This window comes from Pantherophis guttatus, chromosome 3 (assembly GCF_059756535.1).
Source record: "Pantherophis guttatus breed Tessera chromosome 3, ASM5975653v1, whole genome shotgun sequence".
Classification (NCBI taxonomy): Eukaryota; Metazoa; Chordata; class Lepidosauria; order Squamata; family Colubridae; genus Pantherophis; species Pantherophis guttatus.
This window is the reverse complement of record NC_142065.1, coordinates 102,196,104-102,213,523: the sequence shown is the minus strand read 5'-3', so window position 1 is coordinate 102,213,523 and position 17,420 is coordinate 102,196,104. Positions and strand designations below refer to the sequence as shown.

Below are 17,420 nucleotides of genomic sequence, written 5' to 3'. Positions count from 1 at the left end.
AGATAGTGTCATGTAAAGTGGTGCATATTGTAAGTTCCTGCACTCACATAGAATATGCATGGTATACATGCAGACATAGCCCTACAAAGACCTTCCTATCTCCCTCCCTTAAAAAAAGCTACATTATCATACAGTCTATTAAACTACTAAGTGGTGGATGTCTAGAGATATCATAAAAAGTAAGCTATTATACTATTATAAAATGAAATGAGCATAACAATTTAGTATTATATTGGTATTGCAGTATAATGTTTTAGCTTTATGGCAGTATAATGCCATATATACCATGATAGGATTCTCTTCTCCAACAGAAATTCATTTCCCTTTCAAACACAATAGGGATGCTACTGCGATAAGTTGCTTTGGTGTTAATGTTATAATAACAAAATAATGTTACTGTGATACAGCACATAAAATGATGATAAAACATCTGTTCATCAGCTTTTTACTGTGCTGCAGAGTAGGGCTGCCAAACTGGGGGAAAATAATAGGTGTGAGAATTAAGATAAGTGATTCTGGGCTTTGAATAATCAACAGTTCCTAAATCAAGAAGAGCAGAGAAAAGGCAATTAACAAGGGAAGTTGGGAGAAATGGAAGGCGGTGCCTGAATTAAGAGACAGTGGCTAGATAGGAGAGGTGCACTTACTTCCATGCAGATTGATTTAATAGAGTCATCATAATATGCAACCAAAATTCTGTCATGTGTTGGGCAGCCATAAAGCAAATGCAAGTCTAGTGCCTAAATTGAAAATCTGGTGTGGTCTCTTGCAGTGTTGTTTAATTGTATCCGCTTCCAGTTGGATACCAATCAATGGCTAAAAAATTCTATCATGATCTTCCAATAAGCCTGACAATAGTAATGCAACATAACCTGATTCCTCTTCTGTGAGAATGAGATTTGGAACCAGAAGCGGAGCATAAATGTAGCATCTGCTTGCATATTAACAAATCAGGTTTGCACATTAGCAGTAGCCTTTTCTTTAAAAAATCTAATCTAGATATAGTCCTGCATGCTTCAGATTTGGTTATTTTGATATGCCACAAAGCTTTCTTTAGTGACTATTCAAGACCTGCTGGTAATTCAAAATACCTTTATCAAGACAGGGCATTTTATTCTGATAGTATTCAATCTACGGTGGCTCTAGTTTTGTTGTCTCACTCTAATCCTAAAAGTTTATTTTGGGCTACAATCTAAGCTTTTAAAGCCTTATTCTTATCTGAAAGTTATCTTAGTCCCTTGATGGCGAACCTATGGCACACATGCTGGAAGTGGCACAAAGAGCCATCTCTCCGGACATGCTCACCCATTGCTCTTCCGGGTTCCGGCATGCACATGTGTGCCAACCAGCTGGTCTTCGGGTGCGTGGGAGTGCTAGAAACTGGAAGAGCAGCTCCCTGGCACACATGCGCGCACTGGGAAGCTGATCTTCACACACGCATGCATGCCAGAAACTGGACACCCAGGTGACCAGCTTGAATGTGCACGCTGAAAACCAGAAGTTCAGCTTCCCGGCGCGCACATGCGTGCCAGGGAACTGCTCTTCCTGTTTCTGGTGCTCCTGTGCATGCGTGCAAGGGAACTGTTCTTCTGGTTTCTGGCACTCCCGCGCGTGTGCACCAGGGGGCTGCTATTCTGGTTTCTGGTGCTCCCTGTGCACACATGCACGCTCCCGTTTCGGCACTCGATGCCATAAAGGTTCACCAACACTGTCTTAGTCTATTAAATTTTATCCACCAATTGTGATTATTTGGGAAGGATGCTCCAGTGTTCTACTTCTGCTTGAAATGAGACCAGTAAGTACAAAGAGCAAACTTGGCTGTAGAAACAGAACTCCTACATTTTCTGAATCTGCTTAAACAAAATATCTGCAGGTAGTCCTGATGCACTCTTAGTATGGAATAATTTATATCCGGACTGATTTTTGTATTACTTATGCAGGATATTTTTTGCTGTTCTTTTTTTATTTTGATCTGATGCAGTGTGTGTTTGATTATTCCACTTATTGCTTAGGAGGCTGAACTTAACTGAAAAGCAGCAGAAAAATAAGCTTTATTACTCAAGCTTACTAGTTTTTGCCGTAATATTCTTTTTTTTTGTATAATAATAATAATAATAATAATAATAATAATAATAATAATAATAATAATAATAATAATAATAATTGTATTTCTATACCGCCCTTCTCCCGAAGGACTCAGGGCGGTGTACAGCCAATTTAAAAACACAAGACACAACAATAATTAGAAATTAAAATAATTAAATAGATTTGGCCAATTTAAAACCCCAAAAATTTAAAATACCCCAATTTAAAATTATTATGTTGATAGCCCTGCCTGGCGGACAAACAGGGTCTTCAGTGCGCAGCGAAACACCCGGAGGTCAGAGATCTTACGTATTTCTGGGGGCAGTTCATTCCACAGGGCTGGGGCTCCCACAGAGAAGGCCCTCCCCCTGGGTGTCGCCAGCCGACATAACTTGGCTGATGGCACCCTGAGGAGACCCTCTCTGTGGGAACGGACTGGTCGGTGGGAGGCTATTGAATGAAACTTTTATTTTTTATTTTTTCATTTCATTTCAGTATTCTGCATACCGGTTTGGGGGCTTAACACAGCTGAACAGCAGCATAAAAATAAAAGCATTTGTCACCAACCTTATGTATAACAAGGAATTTTGCCCAGGGATTCTGGACCTATCTAGCCTATCTAACAATTATCTGTTTGAAGTTGTGTAGTTAAAATCATGTGCATCGACATTATGAGGTCAACTTAGATGTTAAGTTGGATCTTGGACCATTTTATCTCAACAATAGAAATAATAAATATATTTATGTTTCATATGGGAATTTTATTTAAGATGTAAATTGTGAGGTCCAAAAAAAGACAATAATGTATACATGTTTATAATCTGCCTACTAGTTGAAAAGAATCCAGAGTTATATCAGGACTGTTTCTTTACTTGCATTAGCCAGTACACATTCCCCAGCCACTTCTACTTTCTGCTGTGCCTTTAAGTTATTGCCTTCATCCAATCTCTAGTCCATGTCTGAGTCAGCCTTAAATCATCCTTAGTTGTACTGGTGATAAGGTAGTGAGTTTTGATGTAAGGTATGCTTGGGCAGGCGGGTTGGACTAGATGACCTACAAGGTCCCTTCCAGCTCTATTCTGATTGATTGATTGATTGATTCCCTTATACTGAGACATACTTTATTGTTGATAATCTAGAGCACTATACCACCATTTTATTTTGTTGATTCTTCAGTCAGCTGATCATGGAGAATGGGATCAGTCTGGCACCTTTTGACATGTCCAGCTGGTGCAGATACATTTGTTCCCAGGTCCATTCTGCTTTGAGCAGGGTGAACCACTGTTTTCAAATCAGCCTTTTCATCTCCATTCATTACATCTCTGAATTGTTCCCTGGTTCAAAGATCCCAAACAGCAGTTGGCTGTAGGAGCTGCATGGTGAAACAAAAGATAGTGGAGCCATCATTCTATCTGTTGTTTCAATAATGCAACTTTTCCTATGCCTGTCAATTGTCCTTCAAGCTGCTTTTGAAAATGATTTTAGAACTCTTCTGAAATAGCCCTAAAGCTGTGTCCCAAAGGAGTCCAATTATTACTCATAGTTGAGCTCTCTTTGAATGTATTTGTTTAAATTCCACAGATACGTCCATCTGTCCAAAGTCACCTTCTCTACCAATCCCAGCCTGTACAACAGGCTTTCCATTTCTGAATGAAACATCTTTTAATCTTTATCTCTTTTTGGATTCTGTGAGAAAGTCATGCTTGTTTCATCTTGGATTTGGTTTGATTATTATTTCATGTAGTACATTCAAGGTAAGCATTAATTACTGTGGTTTTAAATAGTTACATGAGTCATCTCTGTTGACTTTTTCTTTCAGTTACTTTTCATCAATATCTTATTTTTTAGAAATTTTCCTTTTAGAATCAAATGTATCTGTGTTGCATCATATTGGTAGGGTTGCATACATATGCCAAATGTAATAATGTTACATTTGGTATATGTATGTGAAACCAAAAACCAATCTTTTTGGTTTCACAACAGTCATGTCTCATGTTACACTAACTATCCTGGATATATTGGATCCATACTACTAGTTGGTGAAAATTTCCAGGGAGAGCATGTGGATGGAATCATGCAATGGTAAATGTGTCTTTGAGAGAGGAGGTGGTTCACCATCTCCAAAACAAGCCATCATGGAATCCATCAGCAATTTTTGTCCAGGTTTTCAGTCTTCCCTTTTTAGGGAAGGTTATTGAGATGATCAGCCTTCAGCTTCAGAGAACCCTCGAGAAATAGAATTCCCTTTCCAGTTTTATTCAGACCATGGTATAATATCAAGACAGCTGAAGTCACATTTGTTAACCCGTTGTAGGAAATTAGCACCCACCCCTCTCCTAGGAAAATGAAATATTCTAGGAAATATTAAAAAGGCAGAATGTTATATTTTCCCTAAAGGAGAAACATGTTTCTAAAGACAAACTCAGAGTCTCAATTCTCTGCCCCCCCCCCATCAGATATTTTGGTGCCAACCTATCTACAAGACAAAGGCTGGGCCAGCTTATCTACAACACAAAAGACATGGCTCTCAGGACATGATAGGATTAGTCCTCACTCAAGATCCAAATCAGGACAAAACCATTAAGCCATAATAGGAATTGCCCAAAGCCGCTTCATTACATCATCACCCAGCAAGATTCAACCAGGCCTGGGACTCAGCAACCTACAAAGTTACCCCTGCATGGCCCCATGGGAGTCTGACAACCAATCAGAGTACATTCCTTACACAGGAACAAGAAGCTCCAAGGCGGGGCCCAAGACAGGGTATAAATCTCTCTCTCTCACCCATGTGCTCTTTTTGCCCAGGACCTCAAACCATGTGGTCCTGTCCACCATTAAACCGTATAGCAATGTAATGTTATTTTTCCTCGAAGATTTGACTAGTTTTCTCACTAGAGACCTAGTCTCTGGATCAAATAGGCGGCCTAAACCATTCATGTGCTCATTTATAAACATCTTTCTAGCATCTTATCAGCTCTATTACTCTAAAGAACAGAAAGCACTGAAACAATTGGTTTGATCAGTTGCTTAGCAGGCAATTAGCGTTAAGACTCAGAATAATATTATAAAACACTTCCTAGAAATCCCTCTAGAACTCAGTTGAACAGGTTATGGACTGTAAGTAGCCCTCAGAAGTCTGTGATTTGCTAAGGTCACAAATTACATCACCATTATATTGTATTTTCCCTTCTACACTCTCGGGACCACCGTTGTCTGCATTCTCTACATTTCAGGAGCGAATTCTGCCAAACATTTCCCTCAGCCAGTAATGAAATCTATTATAAGCAATTGGTCCATTGAGTTTAGATGACAAGAGTATTTAGCAGATGATCACCAGCCATACTTAGAAAATCAAACATAGCAAGCTTCAGATCTTCTAGGCTCATACTCATGTCTTGCTTGCAATAGCATGAAGACACTTTACTAACCTTACTTTTTAGGGACATGTTCCCATGACGTTATCTATATATTATCCCTACATGCTACTGATAACCATGCTGGTGATGACTTTTGGCTGTTTAAATCCTCTGTGGTCCATTTGGTTTTGGCTGTGAGAGAGACCAGACATCTGGATTACACAGTCTATTTCTGTTCTTGTAGGGGGGAAGAGTTGTTGACTTTATCACTCTTATGAAAGCCCAAATATGGGTTTTCCAGAAGACTGATATTCCTATATCCAAATCAAAAAAAGTCCACCCAAATATTTGAGGAGACAGAGATAGATACAGTAATTGCAGGCTTGGGACCTTCAGCCAGTAAAATTTCCACCTCAGCATTGTGAGTGATCACATCCTATCTTAGTTCCCATTGGCAGACTCTCAGTCCTGTCCATTTCTTCCTTCTGAACAAAGCAGTGGTGAAATCCAATTTTTTTTACAACCGGCGTGGCTTGGTGGTTGTGGTGTGGCTTGGTGGGCATGGCTTGGTGGGCGTGGCAAGGGAAGGATATTGCAAAATCCCCATTCCCTCCCCACTCCTGGGGGAAGGATATTGCAAAATCTCCATTCCCTCCCCACTCCTGGGGGAAGGGATATTGCAAAATCTCCATTCCCACCCCACTCTGGGGCCAGACAGAGGTGGTACTTGCCGATTCTCCATACTACTCAAAATTTCCGCTACCAGTTCTCCAGAACCTGTCAGAACCTGCTGGATTTTACCCCTGGAACAAAGCAATTACACTCGACAGCTGGCTTGTTTTTCTTGCAATTCTACTGTTCAAATTGTAGGTGAAAGATCTGATCTAATATATGATAGCCCTGCTGAAAGAAACCTTATGTAGAGATATAAATTATCACACGTCCTGATCTTCAGTTTTTCCATATGCAAGGATGTTGTTAATACTGTTTATTGTAATCAGATATATAATCAGAACATTATGATATATAGATTCCTACATGTTTTTCTAAATAAATACACAAGCTTAGTTACGAGTGTACAAATAGTGTTTTCCATGTCCTCTCTTTAAATGTTTTGTACATAAAATAATAACCCAAAAATCAATATGGATGACATCCTGCAGTTTATTCTGTTTCTCAGGGGCACAGGCATGCACGGCAATATGTTCTGGCTGCTGTGGCAGAAAAATCATGTATATTGAAGTAATATCACAAGTTTCAACTAGGAATAAAGTAAATGTACTGGCCATTTTCCATAACTCATTTAACTGAAAAAGATCTCTTTAAGTCAAGCTTGACTCCTAGCAATTACATTGAGACATCCATGTAATTTTCTTGATAACTGTGGTGAAATTGTGTGTCACTGTTTTAGTTCAGGTTGGGTTTTGTTTTTGTTGTGACTGCCCACTCTAATATATAGATTGATACATCTATGTATTATGGAAACACCAAAAAGGAATCAAGTGACCCAATCACCTAATCTTCAAGGACTTAAATTTGACCTCAAACAGACCCATCCTTGGATAAATCAACTACAGTCAGCCATGTTGCAAGAATCCACATGGAACCAACAAAATAATGCCTTGCTGGTTCACACTTTGGCCCATCTAGTACAGCCGCTGTTCTCACAGTGGCCTACCAACTACAAAGGTAGTCAACTACTTTCCCATCAAATGGCCTTCAGTCTGAGGTAGTCACACCATCATCAAGGCGAATAGCCATTGATCCCCTTCCATTAATGGTCCAATACCAGATCTTGTAATAGTGTATTCTAATATTTAAAGATTTGTATGTAAATATGTAAAACAAAAATCCTTTTATTTATCCTGGGTTCTTCCAGGATTCAATTTCATTGGGTAACCGCTTATTGTAGTCTTTTGGGAAAGGGGGAAATAGCACCTACCTGTTCACTTTATCCACACCGTGCAGTATTTATGCTTATTTTAAGGTTTCTTGAAAAGCCTGAGACAACATATAAATTAAGAACCTTTCAAAACAGAGATTTCTAGAAACTGGGAGAACATCATGTGTACTCTCCGCTGCCCTTGTTTCTATGTGACACTAGAATTTGGAGCATAGAAACCTTTAACTAATAAATAACAGATTATTTTTGTTTAATGTATTTAGGCTACTAGAGCTTAGAAGCATGTTTTTTCCTAGGATTGTCCATTAGAGTTAAAGTAAGCATATATCTCTCTCTTTTAGGAAATATTATTGCGATAATTAATGGCCCGCATCCATTTCCTTGAATTTATTAACAGGGAAAGAAACTATTCATCAATGAGGTTGCACTGTTCTCATGATATTTACAGTGGATGCCTATTTTTCCGTTAAAACAAAGTTCTAAATAATTAGGCTATTTTTATTTCCAAGAAAGAAAATTTCCTTGCACAAAAGCAGTTACCAAAATAATTATACTGCTTTCAGATGTTTCCTTTCATTATATTAAAAAAAATGATTCACTTTCCTGTAGTCTAAACCATGGGATAAGCCTTGATAGACCAAAAGAGAGGCAGAAGGCAGAAAGAAAGCTCATCTAATATTCTACTGTTTCTTCAGAAAAATATTAGCAGAATGAAAAGTTATGTAAACCTTGGGATTTAGAAGTAAGACCATTAAAATGAATGACCCTTAGTTTTGTTCAAGGACTAGAAGACTGCAGCCCAAAGCATTCCACATGAAAGAGAATAATATTTATGAAACAGCCTTCCAACCACCAGTGTGACTGGTTCAAAATAATGTTTACTAGTCTATGACCTTGCACAAGCTTGTGCAGTATTTTTCCATTCTGTATTACGGTATATGCTAAATGAGTCTCTATTTAAAATCTTGCTTCAGAATGCTTTAAGCATTTGCTAAGTGATGAGGTGAGGGTAGTTGCAATACAACCCAGTATCTATCATGTGATTCTAGGAGTAATAGTCCAGCAAAAAAAAACATTTGAAGGGCCATAGATACTCTTCTCCTTTCCTTAATAAGCTCTAATTGTTTGTAGGTGTTACATGACCAAAATCCAAAGGTTTGATACCCATACACACAAAAACCCTGTAGAAAACCCACCCTTGATTCCCTAAGAAACCTCCTAAATTATTCTTACTCTATAATTTTAGAATGTCTCTACTAGGAAATCCATTTTCCTTCCTCCTCCTTTATCCAGCACATTTGATTCCTTCTGAATTATAATCACAAATCTACAAAGGGACCATCATACGGCTCAGTTTTCTACTTCATTTTCTTGCTTTCTTTCTTTTTTTTAAAAGTGTATTCTTATTACAGATGGGGGGGAACTGCATAATATGGCATATTTGAATACACTCTCACGCCAGAAATAAATGCAAATAGAATGACTCCCAGCAGCCGTCTCCTGCTCTTCCTCCATTCATATTTGCAATTCCTTATCTTCATTTTGCTGGGTTACACTGTAGAGATTCTCTACTGCAGAGAATTATACTGGATTCATTCTATGCTAAGTCATAAACTAGGGTTATCAGACTGCATTGATTGAGTTCTTATTAAATGCTAAACCAAAACTAAGCCCAATATAGAGTGGCTTAGCATATTTTGGGCCTCCATCCAGTGTGATTTATCAGGAAGAGCTCCAGACAACAATGCTTTCAAATTGCCTCTGGCAGAAAAATAAAATTTCAGGAATGCTTCAGGAATGTGCTATATTTTCTCAGGCAACATTGGCAGATTGGTTTTGATGATGGCAGCTGGAAATCCAATGCATACACAGTAATTCACCTATATTTATTGCTTCTGCTTCATCCAGTCTGCCCGCTCCTATCTCCATTTTACCTGATATCCCAGATGGGTCCTGTTAGTTAGTAGAAATAAGCCCAACTGCCTCCCTGCAATCACATCCAGTACAAAGTCTGCCGTGAAATATTTATTCTTTGCAAAGCCTGACAACATCATGACACAGCAGATGTCTAGGTGAAGTCTATTTTAAGCTGCAGATCTCAAGTTATGAAATACAACATCTGCTGTACATACATAATTGGGCATGCTGCTGTAAGGGAAGAGAAATGTGGGCTGCATGATGTCTAGTATCTATCTGTTCACGCAAACAGAGCTTCAAGATAGGGCATTTCATCAAAAGAGGGATATTTTCCCCCGCAAAGCAGGTTCCCTAGAAACAGGGTCAGAGCACTAACATCAGTTTGATAATAATAAATAACAGTCGTGGGGTGGGGGGAACACTGCCATTCAATCCCCCAATGTGAAGAAAATGATAATTTTTCATCAGAGTCTGGGATGTTCTGCAACTTTGCCTTTTTCCAGTTGAAGCTGTTAAAGGAATAAAACTGAGATTCACACTCAGAAGTGCTCTTCCTTGAGGCAAAAGAAAACAAAACTCACAATTTTTGTTCCAAAAATGTTACCACCCAACTGGGAGTTTTGAAATAATCAAGTGAGGGAAGCTGCAGCCATTTGTTCTTACTTGTTAACTAAATATTCTAGATCAGGGGTCCCCAACCCCCAGCCCGTGGATGGGCACCAGTCCGCGGCATGTCAGAAACTGGGTCGCACAAACAAGCAAAGCCCCATCCACGAGATGCAGGCAGCACAAGAAACCATAGCCCCTCTGGTCCACAGAAAAACCTCTCTCCACGGAACCGGTCCCTGGTGCCCCAAAGATTGGGGACCGCTGTTCTAGATCCAGTCCCAAGGGAATTCCCAGAAATTCCTATTAACAAAACAAGTCTTCCTGGGCAAAAAGTAATCTGTTACTTCTAATACCCATCTACCATTTTAAAAAATCTAGCACCTTGGACAAGTTGTCCAGTAACAGAACTAGCCATGTTAATCAAGGTTGCTTGGTCCATTCCATGCAGGAAACAGATGTTTTGACCAGGAAGAAAGACCTTTGCCTCCTTAGTCTAAAATATGAAAAATATATTCAGAAATCCTTGCCAGTACCAGTCTTACTATCAGGCAATGTGGAGGAGTTACTTTAAATTACACACTTTTTTCTCTAGTGTCCATTTGTACAAATTATTTTCTAAAAAACGTAATCTTCAAAATATTGATGGGAAGACATTGAATTTCGCATCCAGTTGTCATTAGTTCAGCATTTCTATTTTATACAGAGGATAAAGTAGGATGGGGATATGATCCCATATGACCCACCAGATGCTGCTTCCAGCAGTTACCATCGTAAAGGATGCTCAGACATCTGGAGGTCTGTGGGTTTTTCTATCTATAGCCTATAAACTGAAATTATATGAACCTGAATTATTTGGAAACAACAATTGGCAATATCATTTTATGTTCATTCAAAATCGCTCTCCCCAGTTCAGTCCCCACCGGATGTGTTTGGGCTGCTGGAAATACCAGAAGCTGCAACCTCAAACAAACAGGTTGGAGATGTTAAATACAACTATAATTCTCTTACATGCTTTCCTTCCAGCAACATTTCAGAAAATAGTCCAATATGATCATTGTTCTTAACTCTACTTTTACTTCAATTCATTGATTTGTCCAGATATATTGGAATATGCTAGAAGCTTCTATCAGGGTTGGACTAAGGATTTTACTGCTATACATATGCATGGTCTTCACTTAAAATATGGACATGCATACATAGAACGATGAGGATCCAAAGACAGCACTGGATTCATACTGTGAAATGTTTTATCCATGTACACAACTCAATTTCTCCATGCTTCTTCCATTTCTCCTCCTTCTATTGCTGTTGTAAGAAAATGAATTTAACATCACACATAGAAATGGATGTGGCTAGTGCAAGAAGCTTGTGGTGTCTAAGGAGGACACTCCTCCTCCTGATCCCTGCCCTAGCTGAGCCTCCTCTGGGTTTGAGACAACAGGTCTGTATAAATTTTGGACCTCAGGAACCTGGGATAAGAGTCTTTTTCCATAAGGCTGTGAATTTTCCCTTGGGCTTGGTCAAAACATGATGGTGATGGTTCTTCTAGATTCCTTCTTGTCTCTTCTCTTGTCTGGAAGTCTATGTTTACCTAAGGAGAGAAAAACATAAAAATAATGTATATAAAATAATTATTTTCCTATTCCTTTCATTTGAATGTAGCAGTTTTGTTACATAGTCAGAAACAAATATTTTGCTTTCATCTAAACAATGAATCTAATATCAGGCTTGCTGACGTATTGATGACATTACAGAATATTGACTACTTGTATTACCAACTTACAATTTTTGTAAACAACAGTCTGTGTATGAAAATAATTATTAATCACAATTATTTCCTATCCTTCCCTTTCACCATGAAACATAGTGACTGTGAGGCAGTGATTATCTCAAAATCTAACACACTTCACAGGGCTGTGTGGATAAAGTGATATGCAGAGAAGGCAAGCATATATCCTTGGATTTGTTTTCTTCAAATATTCAGAATAATATGATTTTAAAGACACTTTAGGTATAGTGCAGTTTATTCAAAGATGACTGAGACATCATCAGAGTGATCATGGTTTCTTCAGTTGCCACAGTAATACCACAGATCTCTAAGGATCCCCAGCAAGCGGGGGGGGGGGTTCTAAATTTTTTTACTACTGGTTCTGTGGACGTGGCTTATTTTGTGGGCGTGGTTTGATGGTCATGTGACAATTCTTTAGGATTTAGCAGAGGTACTGGTCTACCAGGCTTTTAACTGCTTGCAGAGCTGTACCGGTCTATCCATTTGTCTTTGGAGGCACTGGTCTACTCATTTGTTTTTGGAGGCACCGGTCTACTCAATTGTTTTTGGAGGCACTGGTCTACCCATTTGTTTTTGGAGGCATCGGTCTACTCTTTTGTTTTTGGAGGCACCGGTCTACTCATTTGTTTTGGAGGTACCGGTCTACCCATTTGTTTTTCGAGCGCACTGGTCTACCACCACTGCGCCTTTTACACTGATCAGCTGTAGGGCGGCCCTTTGAAGCCCCACGGCAAGAGTTTAAACAGTTTTTTTCCTTCTAGCCAATCAGCTGGGACTCGGGAGACAGCAAATAGAATGGGGGTGGGGCCAAATAAAAGGTAAGAATAATGCGGTGGGGGGGGGCAGGGGGGCGGGAGGGCCCAGCTCCCGAACAAAGAGAACTGGTTCGGTGACGTCATATCGTCACCGCTACCGGCTCGGCCGAACCGGGAGGAACCCACCACTGATCCCCAGCCCTAAAGGTAATGCTGAAGTACTACATTTGATGAACCCAAGAGGAGCACCCTCAGTTCCCAGTCATATCCTGCTCAGCTATCCATGCCTTGCATCTGCTAACCTCTCGTGGTGCTTGCACATCAATAAATTCTTCAAAAATCCGGTGGGCCTTGGTAGCTAGTTTGGTAGTTGATCGTATCTTCTTGAATTCCTCGCATGCCAGCCAGAACTCCAGGTTTTCTTCACTGAATTCTGTCTTCAGAAAGGCACGAAATGCAGCCACTCCATCTGGCAAAAATATTTTAATATGGTTCAGAAATAAAGGTGGCTGCTATTTTCTATTGTGGCATCCTTGCATGAATCAATTATTGCAAAGTAAAACAATAGAAATTAGCAATTCAATATGATTCAGTCCACATTGCTAATATTTGGGAGCATGGACATAGCCACACTTAGTGCTTACTCCCTGAACTTCTTACCTTTCCTTTTGTACATATGAGTGGGGTTTTTTTTAACTACGTCCACTGTTGTACTATTTCATTATTTTTCACATCAATTGAGGTATGAAGGCATGACCCTCAACTTCCTAATAGCCCAAATTATCTCTGGATTATTTGTGAACTGTGGTTGAAACCCTTGTGTTTCAAGTGACTGGGAAAATCAAATTGTGCACTGCTAGGAAACCTTTTAAAAAATACGAAGAGGAGTGGAGGTGGGGGAGAAAAACAATGTTTTTAAAAGTTTCTGACATATTTCAAACCAGCAATCTTCCATTTACAAGACAATAATTATGGCCATTTCAGTATTATTGCTTTCATGATAAATGTAATTATAAAAGATATTAGACAACATGATAAGCACTGAGTCAGTTGAAATGGTATTCTGCTTCTGTGGGATAGTCAGCGCACCGTGATGTTAGCCTGCAACAAACAGAAGCCTATTGTCCAAAATGGTTCCTTGCCCTTTCCGATGAGAGATCACGATAATCCTTAAGCACATTATTTGCAAACATTAAAAAAGTATTCATGGAAAAGCCAAATATAGTATTTGGGCATTCTTGGAGAGAGAGAAATCTATCTCTGCTCTCTTGGATGAAAGGCATTGGGAAGGGGAAGTAGATCCTGCTGACTCCCACTTTTCTACCCTAGCTCACTGCAGGTTTCACTATACCGGAACATGCATTTCCTTTCCAACAATTTCCACTATTCTAGGCATAGGCCAGAACCTTCCCACCATTGTTTTAAAACTGGAACTTTAACATAGGCTTGGCAGGGATTTCACCCTGAAGGTTTCCGTTGAAGGTGCTTGATGAGGCCAACACTACCAGTCAAGGGAATCCCGTTAGTGAGTCACTTCCTCTTTGTCTGTAGAGAAAGTGAATAGCAACATCTGTTTAATCAAATCTTCCATTCAGGCCATAGCTAGAGAATCAAATCAGAAATGGTCGAATACAAGCCACGCTACCACTTCAATATCCTGTTGTGTCTTTCTGAGGAATGTATCGTACCAGAAAAACAAACATGAGTATCTTACTGAAATAGGTTTTAAATGCTTACCATTTGAGAAGCATAATTGGATCGAAGATCAAAATAAGATTTATTTATTTATTTATTTATTTTTATTAAATTTGTATACCGCCCTTCTCCTGCTGGACTCAGGGCGGTGCACAGCCAAAAATAAAAAAACATTCCAATACAAAATTTAAAATTTTTAAAAGAATTACACAACTTTGGCCCAAAATTTAAAACATCCCAACTAAAACCCATAGACAATTAAAAATCTAACCTCAAAAGATGAAATGAAGATTGTGATTTAATGGAATATTGTACCTGGATAATCTCTGAATCTGAATGATTATTTATAAAGTATTTCTGATTCCTATTGTGTGTAAAAACAAGTACCTTTATTCCAATCCTTAAACTAACGAGGGAGGGGGAGAGGGAGAGGGAGAGGGAGAGAGATTTGCTGCTGGCTACAGGAAGTGATGTTAGTGTCCTTACTTCTTTAGTGCTTGATAACTGTGATATTTTGAGCAATAGAAAAATAGGCCTTTAATAATAGTGTTTGCATTTCCTGTTCAGCAGGTTCTAAGAAATTCTGCCTCTCAAAATACTATAGTTACTGATTTTCTATTAAAATAAATTAGTTGTGATTCAACTGATTTCTCCCAGAGGTAGTCAACCTATATTTGGACTGTACAACTGCGGGTTATAAGTGGGGCTTCTGCAAACAACAAAACATATCAACCCAGAAAGCAGAGAGTCTGATTGTTGCTGTTATTACACAGAAGAGGCAGTAAACCCTATCATTCTTTATCTGAAATTACATAGATTTATCACTTCGGAAGCTGAGATTGGCTTGTTTGTTGCTCAGTGCATTATGCCAGGCCAGCCAATGTGCTTAGCCAATGATTCAGTATATTAGGTGAATCTAGTGTGTTCAGTTAGCCATAATATTAATTTTATTTGTTATTTTATATATTCATTGAATTTACATCTCACCTTTTCTCTTTAAGTGCAAGATAGCCTACCTGGAGTCTTCTTTAGTTTTATCGCTTAATAACATTATTTATTTATTTATTTATTTATTTATTTATTTATTTATTTATTTATTTATTTATTTATTTATTTATTGCGATTTATATGCCGCCTTTCTCTCTAGGGACTCAAGGCGGCTTACAAAATGACAACTTCAATACAAATCACAATACAATACAAAATTAAAATCAATAACCCAGTTAAAAAACGATTAAAATTATACCAGTGTACCCCCAAACGGATCAGTTTAATTGGCGGAAGAGCCACGTCTTCAGCTCGCGGCGGAAGGAAAGAAGGTCGGGGGCTGTCCTGAGCTCAGTGGGCAATCCATTCCAGAGGGTCGGGGCTCCCACAGAGAACGCCCTCCCCCTGGGGGTCGTCAGCCGACATTGTGAGATGGGTTGGGCTGAGTGAAAATAACTGGCTCAGAGTCATTGAGTGAGCTCCATGTTCAAATGAGAACTTGTACCTTGATCTTCCTGGTCTAAATCCCAACACCATAGCCATCACTCTGGCTCTCTTAGCACAATATGTAAACACAGCCAGAAAGAACAAATCCTAAGTCTTCTTGAGGGATGAGTTACCCCCAGTAAAAGGGGCCACTTCAGGCATTTATGAAACCAGTATGTTCTGATACTAGCTTTGTAAATGCCTGAAGTGACCCCTTTTACTGGACGTAACTCATTCCACATGTCTCAAGAAGACTTGGGATTGATTCTTTAAGAGATTTAAGAGATTGAGCAATAGACCCATTTTTTCATTTTACCCTCTAGACCACCAAAATGGAATGGACAACCTCTTCTGTAAGTAAAGATTCTTCCTGGGAGTAATGGCTCTGGAAAATCACTATCCTAAATCAAGTAGAGAGCTTTACAGGTAGAAGTTCTTCACTTTAGGTGGCCACCCCTGCTACTTATGAAAAAAGATGTGAAGCTGGCATTTATCCCTGCTCTTCCTTTACTCAAAGAAACTGCAGAGGAAGGCAAATAATCCCTTGTATTCAATCTTCTTTCAAACCTTGAGTGAATAATATATATTTTTTTCTTTCCTCTTTTAGAAGGCTCCTCTGTCTGATCATGAAGCTCAAGTGAGTTGAATTATGACTACAAATAGCTTTTGGGCTTAGCTTTGCCAACTTCTAAATGTGATGTTATGATAAATGCGAAATAATGATTGTTTTGCTAGGCTCAGGAAAGTGGGAGGCTTACTTAGTAACTGCCAAATGAGTTCCCAAATCTCCACAGTTCGGAATCTGTCAATATGCAATTCTCTCTCACGTGGTAAGATAATTCAGTCTTATCTTCATTTTGTCACTAAATACCTGCTCTTTCTTGTTTTGAAATTCTAATAGTATTTTGAAATACGGTTAGCAATATTTTATCTCTGTGGAAACTGTGGATACTGAAGGTGGTTTTTTTTTTGTTGAAATATGATTTATTTTATCTATTTATATTCCTCTATTATTATTTTTATAAATAACTGAAGGCGGCAAACATACCTAACACTCCTTCATCCTCCTATTTTCTCCACAACAACCACCCTATGAGATGAGTTGGACTGAAAAATAGTGACTGGCCCAAAATCATCCAGTCATCTTTCTTGCTTAAGGCAGAACTAGAACCAGAACAGTCTCCTGGTTTCTAGCCTGGTGCCCTAACCACTAAGCCTTCTTTTTGTGCAGATCAAACTTAATACTGCTTCCTTGAGGATTGAGAATCAACCAATGCGTGTAGTTCATCAGGTGATACAAGTGCAGGTAGTCCTCGACTTACGACCACAATCGAGCCCAAAATTTATGTTGTTAAGAAAGACATTTGTTAAGTGAGTTTTGCCCCATTTTACAACCTTTCTTGCCACAATTGTTAAAGTGAATCACTGCAGTTGTTAATTTAGTTACACGGTTGTTAAGTGATTCTTTTTCCCCATTGACTTTGTTGTCAGAAGGTCTCAAAAGGAGATCACATGACCCCGGGATACTGCAACTGTCATAAATAGGAGCCAGTTGCCAAGCATCTGAATTTTGATCATGTGACCATGGAGTTGTTGCAATGGTCGTAAGTGTGAAAAATGGTCATAAGTTGCTTTTTTCAGTGCCGTTGTAACTTTGAATGGTCATTAAACAAAACTGTGGCAAGTCGAGGACTATCTGTAGCTACTTAACATGTTTCTGACATTCCAGATTCTGGCAATCACAGGAGAACAACATTTTGACTTTAATAAGGAACCAGGAATGAAGCAGTCTGACTTTCACCCAGCATCATTCGTTTTTCTAATTGTCTTGGGATGGT

General features: G+C 39.0%; 1 protein-coding gene and 1 long non-coding RNA gene across 6 annotated transcripts in view; one reads left to right on the top strand and one right to left on the bottom strand.

Moving 5' to 3' along the window:
• LOC117661128 (uncharacterized) overlaps nucleotides 1-17,420 on the top strand; it is a 52,962-nt gene that overhangs the window by 32,834 nt on the left and 2,708 nt on the right. The window contains exon 4 of the long non-coding RNA XR_004589886.2: nucleotides 16,190-16,219. This is a non-coding gene — a long non-coding RNA (uncharacterized LOC117661128). The remainder of the gene's footprint in view (nucleotides 1-16,189; nucleotides 16,220-17,420) is intronic.
• The window catches only part of RGS8 (regulator of G protein signaling 8), a 35,723-nt gene continuing 24,717 nt past the window's right edge, over nucleotides 6,415-17,420 (bottom strand). For all 5 annotated transcript variants that reach the window (XM_034409652.3, XM_034409653.3, XM_034409654.3 and 2 more), the window contains 2 exons: nucleotides 12,717-12,883; nucleotides 6,415-11,461 (listed from right to left, as the gene is read on the bottom strand). In XM_034409652.3, the coding sequence (XP_034265543.1) occupies nucleotides 11,279-11,461; nucleotides 12,717-12,883 (350 nt within the window). In that variant the 3' untranslated portion in view covers nucleotides 6,415-11,278. The remainder of the gene's footprint in view (nucleotides 11,462-12,716; nucleotides 12,884-17,420) is intronic.